Source organism: Oncorhynchus gorbuscha, linkage group LG01 (genome assembly GCF_021184085.1).
Source record: "Oncorhynchus gorbuscha isolate QuinsamMale2020 ecotype Even-year linkage group LG01, OgorEven_v1.0, whole genome shotgun sequence".
Taxonomy (NCBI): Eukaryota; Metazoa; Chordata; class Actinopteri; order Salmoniformes; family Salmonidae; genus Oncorhynchus; species Oncorhynchus gorbuscha.
Window position 1 is genome coordinate 6619196 of NC_060173.1, and position 12005 is coordinate 6631200.

General features: G+C 46.9%; 1 protein-coding gene across 1 annotated transcript in view; it reads left to right on the forward strand.

Moving 5' to 3' along the window:
* Window positions 1–5686, forward strand: part of LOC124032118 (homeobox protein aristaless-like 4) — a 57469-nt gene extending 51783 nt beyond the window's left edge. Inside the window, exons 3-4 of the mRNA XM_046344242.1 lie at window positions 2183–2311; window positions 2751–5686. Coding sequence (XP_046200198.1) covers window positions 2183–2311; window positions 2751–3116 — 495 coding nt within the window. The 3' untranslated portion in view covers window positions 3117–5686. The remainder of the gene's footprint in view (window positions 1–2182; window positions 2312–2750) is intronic.
* The last annotated feature ends 6319 nt before the right edge of the window (window positions 5687–12005 follow it).

Sequence of the window (12005 nt, forward strand, 5' to 3'; positions counted from 1 at the left end):
CCTGCCACCCCTCCACTCTAACCACTAGGCTACCTGCCACCCCTCCACTCTAACCACTAGGCTACCTGCCACCCCTCCACTCTAACCACTAGGCTACCTGCCGCCCCTTCACTCTAACCACTAGACTACCTGCCGCCCCTCCACTCTAACCACTAGGCTACCTGCCACCACTCCACTCTAACCACTAGGCTACCTGCCACCCCTCCACTCTAACCACTAGGCTACCTGCCACCCCTCCACTCTAACCACTAGACTACCTGCCGCCCCTCCACTCTAACCACTAGGCTACCTGCCACCCCTCCACTCTAACCACTAGACTACCTGCCGCCCCTCCACTCTAACCACTAGACTACCTGCCACCCCTCCACTCTAACCACTAGGCTACCTGCCACCCCTCCACTCTAACCAATAGGCTACCTGCCACCCCTCCACTGTAACCATTAGGCTACCTGCCACCCCTCCACTCTAACCAATAGGCTACCTGCCACCCCTCCACTCTAACCACTAGGCTACCTGCCACCCCTCCACTCTAACCACTAGGCTACCTGCCACCCCTCCACTCTAACCACTAGACTACCTGCCGCCCCTCCACTCTAACCACTAGGCTACCTGCCGCCCCTCCACTCTAACCACTAGGCTACCTGCCACCCCTCCACTCTAACCACTAGGCTACCTGCCGCCCCTCCACTCTAACCACTAGGCTACCTGCCACCCCTCCACTCTAACCACTAGGCTACCTGCCATCCCTCCACTCTAACCACTAGGCTACCTGCCATCCCTCCACTCTAACCACTAGGCTACCTGGTTCTAATAGCCCCTGTTTTCTAAGAGTGTTCTTTCTGATTTATCCTCCTCCTCTCCCCCATGACACTATTATGAATCAGATGAAACAGAGCCCATGACACCATTATGAATCAGATGAAACAGAGTCCATGACACCATTATGAATCAGATGAGACTGAGCCCATGACACCATTATGAATCAGATGAGACTGAGCCCATGACACCATTATGAATCAGCTGAGACTGAGCCCATGACACCATTATGAATCAGCTGAGACTGAGCCCATGACACCATTATGAATCAGCTGAGACTGAGCCCATGACACCATTATGAATCAGATGAGACTGAGCCCATGACACCATTATGAATCAGCTGAGACTGAGCCCATGACACCATTATGAATCAGCTGAGACTGAGCCCATGACACCATTATGAATCAGCTGAGACTGAGCCCATGACACCATTATGAATCAGATGAGACAGAGCCCATGACACCATTATGAATCAGCTGAGACTGAGCCCATGACACCATTATGAATCAGCTGAGACTGAGCCCATGACACCATTATGAATCAGCTGAGACTGAGCCCATGACACCATTATGAATCAGCTGAGACTGAGCCCATGACACCATTATGAATCAGATGAGACTGAGCCCATGACACCATTATGAATCAGCTGAGACTGAGCCCATGACACCATTATGAATCAGCTGAGACTGAGCCCATGACACCATTATGAATCAGATGAGACTGAGCCCATGACACCATTATGAATCAGATGAGACTGAGCCCATGACACCATTATGAATCAGCTGAGACTGAGCCCATGACACCATTATGAATCAGCTGAGACTGAGCCCATGACACCATTATGAATCAGCTGAGACTGAGCCCATGACACCATTATGAATCAGATGAGACTGAGCCCATGACACCATTATGAATCAGCTGAGACTGAGCCCATGACACCATTATGAATCAGCTGAGACTGAGCCCATGACACCATTATGAATCAGATGAGACAGAGCCCATGACACCATTATGAATCAGCTGAGACTGAGCCCATGACACCATTATGAATCAGCTGAGACTGAGCCCATGACACCATTATGAATCAGCTGAGACTGAGCCCATGATACCATTATGAATCAGCTGAGACTGAGCCCATGACACCATTATGAATCAGATGAGACTGAGCCCATGACACCATTATGAATCAGCTGAGACTGAGCCCATGACACCATTATGAATCGGCTGAGACTGAGCCCATGACACCATTATGAATCAGATGAGACTGAGCCCATGACACCATTATGAATCAGATGAAACAGAGCCCATGACACCATTATGAATCAGCTGAATTGTTATTTCTGATGTGTCCTCTTCCTGTCTGCAGGTGTGGTTCCAGAACCGGCGTGCTAAGTGGAGGAAGAGGGAGAGGTTTGGTCAGATGCAGCAGGTCAGGACTCACTTCTCTAGTGCCTACGAGCTACCCCTCCTCACCAGGCCAGAGAACTACACACAGGTACAGGAGGGGTGGGATAGCGCTCATAACTACAGTATGAACAAGCATGGAAGTGAAAGAATAAGAGTAATCCAGAGGAGGCTGGTGGGATGAGCTATAGGAGGACTTTCTCAGGGTATAAATGGAACGGTGTCAAACGTATGGAAACGACATGCTTGACTCCGTTCCATTAATTCCATTCCAGACATTACTACAAGCCCATCCTCCTATAGCTCTTCCCACCAGCCTCCGCTGGAGTAATCTCTTGTGAAGTAAAAGTGGAGATTTTAACTGGAATGTTTGGGTTGGTCTGGTAAAGGGATTGACTGAATCTGCTGTTTTTGCTAGTGAGCCACTTTTGCCTCCAGAAGAAAAATCAAGTTAGTCAGCATTTTGTTTCTCTGGGTTACAATATTTGATTTCTCTTAAACCTCCTTCTCTTGTCTGTTCCTCCATGTAGATCCAGAACCCATCGTGGCTCGGTGTTGGCAGCGGTGTCTCTCCTGTACCTGGCTGTGTGGTGCCCTGTGACGGGTCAGTCACCTCCTGCATGCCTCCCCACCCTCATGGAGGGGTCTCCGACTACCTAGGCGTGCCCAGCCCGGGCGCAATGGGGCATGAGGGTCACATGGGACAGACACACATGGGAAGTCTCTTTGGGGCTGGAGGAATGGGCGGAGGAATGGGCGGAGGAATGGGCGGAGTGGGTGGCGGTCTCAGCGGTTACGACCTGACCAGTGTCGACCCAGACAGAAAGTCTTCTAGTATCGCGGCGCTGCGTATGAAAGCTAAGGAACACAGTGCTGCCATCTCCTGGAACACATGATGCTATGGGATTGTTCCTGGGTCTGGCCCCACCCTGGTCAGACACGCCCTAACCCTGCCTCCTCATCCATACTCTCCTGAACCTGGACAAGGCCAAGCCCAGTACTGGGAAGGAGGAAGAGGAGGAGCAGGACGAGGAGGAAGGTCAGGATGGGACTACGACTACGCCACCTGATAGCACTAATAATACCAAAGCAGGTGAAATGAATGAACTACAACCCGAGACGACAGGAGAGACCATCACAGGAAACGATTCAGCAGCTTTAGAATGATAACAACGATGACGTCACCATGACAATCAGCAGGAGACGCTGAGAAAAGAAGACGCTAGACAGAGGGAGTGGTGCTACTTGATCTCTCAGACCTCTGAAGGGGGAACGTGCCATTTTCCCTGTCCCTCTTTATCCTCTATGCCATCAACCCTGTCCCTCTTTATCCTCTATGCCATCAACCCTGTCCCTCTTTATTCTCTATGCCATCAACCCTGTCCCTCTTTATTCTCTATGCCATCAACCCTGTCCCTCTTTATCCTCTATGCCATCAACCCTGTGCCTCTTTATCCTCTATGCCATCAACCCTGTCCCTCTTTATCCTCTATGCCATCAACCCTGTCCCTCTTTATCCTCTATGCCATCAACCCTGTGCCTCTTTATCTCTATGCCATCAACCCTGTCCCTCTTTATTCTCTATGCCATCAACCCTGTCCCTCTTTATCCTCTATGCCATCAACCCTGTCCCTCTTTATTCTCTATGCCAACCACCCTGTCCCTCTTTATACTCTATGCCATCAACCCTGTCCCTCTTTATTCTCTATGCCAACCACCCTGTCCCTCTTTATTCTCTATGCCAACCACCCTGTGCCTCTTTATTCTCTATGCCAACCACCCTGTGCCTCTTTATTCTCTATGCCAACCACCCTGTGCCTCTTTATTCTCTACGCCATCAACCCTGTCCCTCTTTATTCTCTATGCCATCAACCCTGTCCCTCTTTATCCTCTATGCCAACCACCCTGTCCCTCTTTATTCTCTATGCCAACCACCCTGTCCCTCTTTATTCTCTATGCCAACCACCCTGTGCCTCTTGTTCTGTTGAAACCCACCACCTGAAACCAATCCACTTCAAGCCTGGTTCTTCTGAGGACACAAACAACATGTTGCAAAAACCCCCCCATTACAAACACTACAACTCTAATGAGCAAAACTCCCTGATGAAGAGCACTGACGAACCAGCGCAAAGTCTTCATGAATCATCCTCATGCATAACTTTTCTCTTTCTTCTCACAGCGACACAATGACCAATTGTCTAAGAGGTATTAATGGTTTGGTAATAAGTGAACATCTGAATAACATCTGTGTTTGGTTTTGACTGCATGGGATGTGCTGGCAGCTGTGACCCTGTTTCTAGGTTCCTATAACTGTGGGTGACACAAGCGACACGGTTCCATGCCAATTTGGTTGGTGGAAGTGGAGGGCAGAGAGCAGAAAGTGTACACTTGGCAATCATATCAAGTGAATGTGTAATTTCCTCCCCATAGGACTGCCTCCCTCCCAGCGCCGACCTATCAGGTTACAGGAAACACATTCTCCCCTAGCAACAGGCAGGAATAACACAGAAACACTAGACAGTGATTAGGCCTGTCATTAGACAGTCATTGGGCCTGTCATTAGACAGTGATTGGGCCTGTCACTAGACAGTGATTGGGCCTGTCATTAGACAGTGATTGGGCCTGTCACCAGACAGTGATTGGGCCTGTCACTAGACAGTGATTGGGCCTGTCATTAGACAGTGATTGGGCCTGTCACTAGACAGTGATTGGGCCTGTCACTAGATTTAAATACCTCCCTCCCTCCCTCCCCCCCTTCCTCCCCATAAAAGTCTGGGTGAGGATTCAGAATATGAAAATTGGACAATTGCATGTAATTCCGGCATTTTGACTGCATTAAATGTAATGTACAGGCTATCAAACCTGATCAGGCCTAACAACAAAACAAATGATGACGCTAACTGACGTGAGGCTCATGTCTTCTCCTGCCCTGTAGACATGAACTTCACAGTAGTACCTACTGTTCCTCCAAGATAGCGCCCCACTCCTCTAAATCCTCCAACTCCTCCAACTCCTCCAACTCCTCTAGCTCCTCTAGCTCCTCCAACTCCTCCAACTCCTCCAACTCCTCCAACTCCTCTAGCTCCTCCAACTCCTCCAACTCCTCCAACTCTAATCCCCATAGCCTCTCTAAATCATCTAACTCTAATCCCCATAGGGCCTCTAACTGTAATATCTGTAGGCTCTCTAAATCCTCTAATTACTCTAAATCCCCTAAATCCTCTAACTCCTCTAAATTATCTAACTCTAATCCCCATCGGCTCTCTAAATCCTCTAACTCCTCTAACTCTAATCCCCATCGGCTCTCTAAATCCTCTAACTACTCTAACTCCTCTAACTCTAATCACCATAGGGCCTCTAAATCCTCTAACTCCTCTAAATCCTCTAACTCTAATCACCATAGGGCCTCTAACTCCTCTAAATCCTCTAACTCTAATCCCCATAGGGCCTCTAACTCCTCTAAATCCTCTAACTCACCATAGGGCCTCTAAATCCTCTAAATCCTCTAACTCTAATCACCATAGGGCCTCTAAATCCTCTAACTCTTCTCTAAATCCTCTAAATCTCTAACTCCTCTAAAATCCCATCTAAATCCTCTAACTCCTCTAACTCTAATCCCCATAGGGCCTCTAAATCCTCTAACTCTAATCACCATAGGGCCTCTAAATCCTCTAAATCCTCTAAATCCTCTAACTTCTCTAACTCCTCTAACTCCTCTAAATCCTCTAACTCTAATCCCCATAGGGTCTCTAACTCCTCTAAATCCTCTAACTCTAATCACCATAGGGCCTCTAAATCCTCTAACTCCTCTAACTCTAATCACCATAGGGCCTCTAAATCCTCTAACTCTTCTAACTCTAATCACCATAGGGCCTCTAAATCCTCTAACTCCTCTAACTCTAATCACCATAGGGCCTCTAAATCCTCTAACTCCTCTAACTCTAATCACCATAGGGCCTCTAACTCCTCTAAATCCTCTAACTCTCTAAATCCTCTAACTCTAATCCCCATAGGGTCTCTAACTCCTCTAAATCCTCTAACTACTCTAAATCCTCTAACTCTAATCCCCATAGGGTCTCTAACTCCTCTAAATCCTCTAACTACTCTAAATCCTCTAACTCTAATCCCCAGGGTCTCTAACTCCTCTAAATCCTCTAACTACTCTAAATCCTCTAACTAATCCCCATAGGGTCTAAATCCTCTAAAATCCTCTAATCCCCATAGGGTCTCTAACTCCTCTAAATCCTCTAACTACTCTAAATCCTCTAACTCTAAACTCCTCTAAATCCTCTAACTAATCCCCATAGGGTCTCTAACTCCTCTAAATCCTCTAACTCTTCTAACTCTAATCCCCATCCTCTAACTCTAATCCCCAACTAATCACCATAGGGTCTCTCTAAATCCTCTAACTCCTCTAAAATCCCCATAGGTAACTCCTCTAAATCTCTAAAAATCCTCTAACTAAAATCCCCATAGGGTCTCTAACTCCTCTAAATCCTCTAACTACTCTAAATCCTCTAACTAATCCCCATAGGGTCTCTAACTCCTCTAAATCCTCTAACTACTCTAAATCCTCTAACTAATCCCCATAGGGTCTCTAACTCCTCTAAATCCTCTAACTCTAATCCCCATAGGGTCTCTAACTCCTCAAAATCCTCTAACTACTCTAAATCCTCTAACTAATCCCCATAGGGCCTCTAACTCCTCTAAATCCTCTAACTACTCTAAATCCTCTAAATCCTCTAACTACTCTAAATCCTCTAACTCTAATCCCCATAGGGCCTCTAACTCCTCTAAATCCTCTAATTCTAATCCCCATAGGGTCTCTAACTCCTCTAAATCCTCTAACTCTAATCCCCATCGGCTCTCTAAATTCTCTAACTCCTCTAAATTCTCTAACTAATATCTCCTTCTATTTTGATACTACTGATACAGAACAACAGAGAATCCTAGTTATGTTAATTAATGTGTACACTTTTAGTAGAGTAATGATTTTTGTGTAAAACATTTTTTTTGGGGGGCATTTGTTCAATGATGGCTCTTTCAGAGAAACCGTTAGCCTTGAAAATGTAAATCATATTGAGTTTTTTTAAAAGTATTAACCTGGTTCTTTGCCATAATGTGTAAGAAATGCTGTGCGCTCGTCTGATGTTTCTCCGCTGGGCTTTCCCTCGTTTCAGAAGCCACACGGATCTTGCAAGATTAAATAAATATGCTCTTCCGTACAGCGAGATCAGTGGCTTGCAAGGATAGATTTTTACCCAGGTTGAAATATATTTCTAATTAATTTGCTTGTGGCTTTAATGCTTTAAAGTGTTGAAAGTTTTTTTGGTATATTCATTTTGTATTATTTTTGATTTTTGATTGTGCCTTAATTGTAATTTTGTGTGCCATTGCAATAAGTTATTGGAATTACAACAAATGTTTTAGACTCCACTGTTGGTCTTATCTGAATAAGTCAACACTGAGCCACTGTTGGTCTTATCTGAATAAGTCAACACTGAGCCACTGTTGGTCTTATCTGAATAAGTCAACACTGTTGGTCTTATCTGAATAAGTCAACACTGTTGGTCTTATCTGAATAAGTCAACACTGTTGGTCTTATCTGAATAAGTCAACACTGAGACACTGTTGGTCTTACCTGAATAAGTCAACACTGAGACACTGTTGGTCTTATCTGAATAAGTCAACACTGTTGGTCTTATCTGAATAAGTCAACACTGTTGGTCTTATCTGAATAAGTCAACACTGTTGGTCTTATCTGAATAAGTCAACACTGTTGGTCTTATCTGAATAAGTCAACACTGAGACACTGTTGGTCTTATCTGAATAAGTCAACACTGTTGGTCTTACCTGAATAAGTCAACACTGAGACACTGTTGGTCTTATCTGAATAAGTCAACACTGTTGGTCTTATCTGAATAAGTCAACACTGTTGGTCTTATCTGAATAAGTCAACACTGAGACACTGTTGGTCTTATCTGAATAAGTCAACACTGTTGGTCTTACCTGAATAAGTCAACACTGTTGGTCTTATCTGAATAAGTCAACACTGTTGGTCTTACCTGAATAAGTCAACACTGTTGGTCTTATCTGAATAAGTCAACACTGTTGGTCTCACCTGAATAAGTCAACACTGTTGGTCTTATCTGAATAAGTCAACACTGTTGGTCTTATCTGAATAAGTCAACACTGTTGGTCTTACCTGAATAAGTCAACACTGAGACACTGTTGGTCTCACCTGAATAAGTCAACACTGTTGGTCTTATCTGAATAAGTCAACACTGAGACACTGTTGGTCTTATCTGAATAAGTCAACACTGTTGGTCTCACCTGAATAAGTCAACACTGTGCCACTGTATCTGTCACAGAGATGAACAGCCTACTCGTCATTGAGAACTTTGAGACATGAACTTGTTTGTACAGAATTAACTTGTTGACTGTTGATTTGACTGATGTTTTTAAAGCGATTCTAATAAAAATAAATGGGTCTCTGTGGATTGAATGGATGGACATGGTTGCTTTGTGTGTGTGTGTGTGTGTGTGTGTGTGTGTGTGTGTGTGTGTGTGTGTGTGTGTGTGTGTGTGTGTGTGTGTGTGTGTGTGTGTGTGTGTGTGTGTGTGTGTGTGTGTGTGTGTGTGTGTGTGTGTGTGTAGCCTCTTAAACACCTGACATTCCTGTAGCTGTGAGACAAAGTATCGGAGACAGGAAATAGAGATGTGGGGGGTGAAAGAGAAAGAAACCTGGTATTTTGGAGATGGACCCACTTGTTGTCCTCTAGGTTACAGAGAGCTGGTAGTCCCATCCGCCACACTACTAGGTATGAAGCAGGGAAGAGACTCAGGGGGTATGCTAATTTGGTATAGAGCAGACCTAACTCACTCTATTAAATTAATCATAAAAGGAACATTTTACATTTGGCTAGAAAATCAAAAGGAAATGATCTCAACAGAGAAAAATGTCCTCCTGTGTGCTACCTATATCCCCCCACTAGAATCCCCATACTTTAATGAAGACAGCTTCTCCATCCTGGAGAGGGAGAACAACCATTTCCAAGCCCATGGACATGTACTAGTCTGTGGCGACCTAAATGCCAGAACTGGACAAGAACCTGACACCCTCAGCACACAGGGAGACAAACACCTACCAGGAGGTGACAGCATTCCCTCCCCCATATGCCCTCCTAGGCACAACTATGACAGCATTCCCTCCCCCATACTCCCCTTTAGGCACAACTATGACAGCATTCCCTCCCCCATACTCCCCTTTAGGCACAACTATGACAGCATTCCCTCCCCCATATGCCCTCCTAGGCACAACTATGACAGCATTCCCTCCCCCATACTCCCCTTTAGGCACAACTATGACAGCATTCCCTCCCCCATACTCCCTTTAGGCACAACTATGACAGCATTCCCTCCCCCATATGCCCTCCTAGGCACAACTATGACAGCATTCCCTCCCCCATACTCCCCTTTAGGCACAACTATGACAGCATTCCCTCCCCCATATGCCCTCCTAGACACAACTATGACAGCATTCCCTCCCCCATATGCCCTCCTAGACACAACTATGACAGCATTCCTCCCCCATATGCCCTCCTAGGCACAACTATGACAGCATTCCCTCCCCCCCTCCTATGCCCTCCTAGACACAACTATGACAGCATTCCCTCCCCCATATGCCCTCCTAGACACAACTATGACAGCATTCCCTCCCCCATATGCCCTCCTAGACACAACTATGACAGCATTCCCTCCCCCATATGCCCTCCTAGACACAACTATGACAACATTCCCTCCCCCATATGCCCTCCTAGGCACAACTATGACAACATTCCCTCCCCCATATGCCCTCCTAGACACAACTATGACAGCATTCCCTCCCCCATATGCCCTCCTAGACACAACTATGACAACATTCCCTCCCCCATATGCCCTCCTAGACACAACTATGACAACATTCCCTCCCCCATATGCCCTCCTAGACACAACTATGACAACATTCCCTCCCCCATATGCCCTCCTAGGCACAACTATGACAACATAACTAACAAAAATGGGTCACAACTCCTGCAGCTCTGTCGCACGCTGGTATGTACATAGTCAATGGTAGGTACACCTATAGCTCTGTCGCACGCTGGGTATGTACATAGTCAATGTTAGGCTTCGAGGAGACACCAATGGTAGGTACACCTATAGCTCTGTCGCACGCTGGGTATGTACATAGTCAATGGTAGGCTTCGAGGAGACACCAATGGTAGGTACACCTATAGCTCTGTCGCACGCTGGTATGTACATAGTCAATGGTAGGCTTCGAGGAGACTCCTACGGTAGGTACACCTATAGCTCTGTCGCACGCTGGGTATGTACATAGTCAATGGTAGGCTTCGAGGAGACTCCTACGGTAGGTACACCTATAGCTCTGTCGCACGCTGGGTATGTACATAGTCAATGGTAGGCTTCGAGGAGACTCCTACGGTAGGTACACCTATAGCTCTGTCGCACGCTGGTATGTACATAGTCAATGGTAGGCTTCGAGGAGACTCCTACGGTAGGTACACCTATAGCTCTGTCGCACGCTGGGTATGTACATAGTCAATGGTAGGCTTCGAGGAGACTCCTACGGTAGGTACACCTATAGCTCTGTCGCACGCTGGTTATGTACATAGTCAATGTTAGGCTTCGAGGAGACTCCTACGGTAGGTACACCTATAGCTCTGTCGCACGCTGGTATGTACATAGTCAATGGTAGGCTTCGAGGAGACTCCTACGGTAGGTACACCTATAGCTCTGTCGCACGCTGGTTATGTACATAGTCAATGTTAGGCTTCGAGGAGACTCCTACGGTAGGTACACCTATAGCTCTGTCGCACGCTGGTATGTACATAGTCAATGGTAGGCTTCGAGGAGACTCCTACGGTAGGTACACCTATAGCTCATCTCTTGGCAGTAGTACTGTAGACTACTTTATCACTGACCTCAACCCAGAGTCACTCAGTAAGTTCACAGTCAGTCCACTGACACCTCAAATCAGATCAAAGCAAAATCACAGTCTACTTGAACAGTGCAATACTCAATCATGAGGCATCAAAGCCAAAGTGGGGCGGAGAGGCGGCAGGGTAGCCTAATGGTTAGAGTGGAGGGGCGGCAGGGTAGCCTAATGGTTAGAGTGGAGGGGCGGCAGGGTAGCCTAATGGTTAGAGTGGAGGGGCGGCAGTGTAGCCTAGTGGTTAGAGTGGAGAGGCGGCAGGGTAGCCTAGTGGTTAGAGTGTAGAGTCGGCAGGGTAGCCTAATGGTTAGAGTGGAGGGGCGGCAGGGTAGTCTAGTGGTTAGAGTGGAGAGGCGGCAGGGTAGCCTAGTGGTTAGAGTCAGAGGCGGCAGGGACCTAGTGGTTAGAGCTCTGAGGCGGCAGGGTAGCCTAATGGTCAATGGTAGGCTGGAGGACACCAATGGTAGGTAGCCTAGTGGTTAGAGCTGGAGGCGGCAGGGTAGCCTAGTGGTTAGAGTCAATGGTAGGTCGGGGACAGGGTAGCCAATGGTTAGAGTGGAGGGGCGGCCTATAGCTCATCTGGTTAGAGCGGCAGGGTAGCCTGTGGTTAGAGTGGAGGACCTCAACCCAGAGTCACTCAGGTTCACAGGTCCACTGCACCTAAATCAGATGGTTAGAAAGAGGCGGTCTAGTGGTTAGAGTGCAATAGAGGCAATCAGGGTAGCCTAGTGGTTAGAGTGGAGAGGCGGCAGGGTAGCCTAGTGGTTAGAGTGGAGGGTGGCAGGGTAGCCTA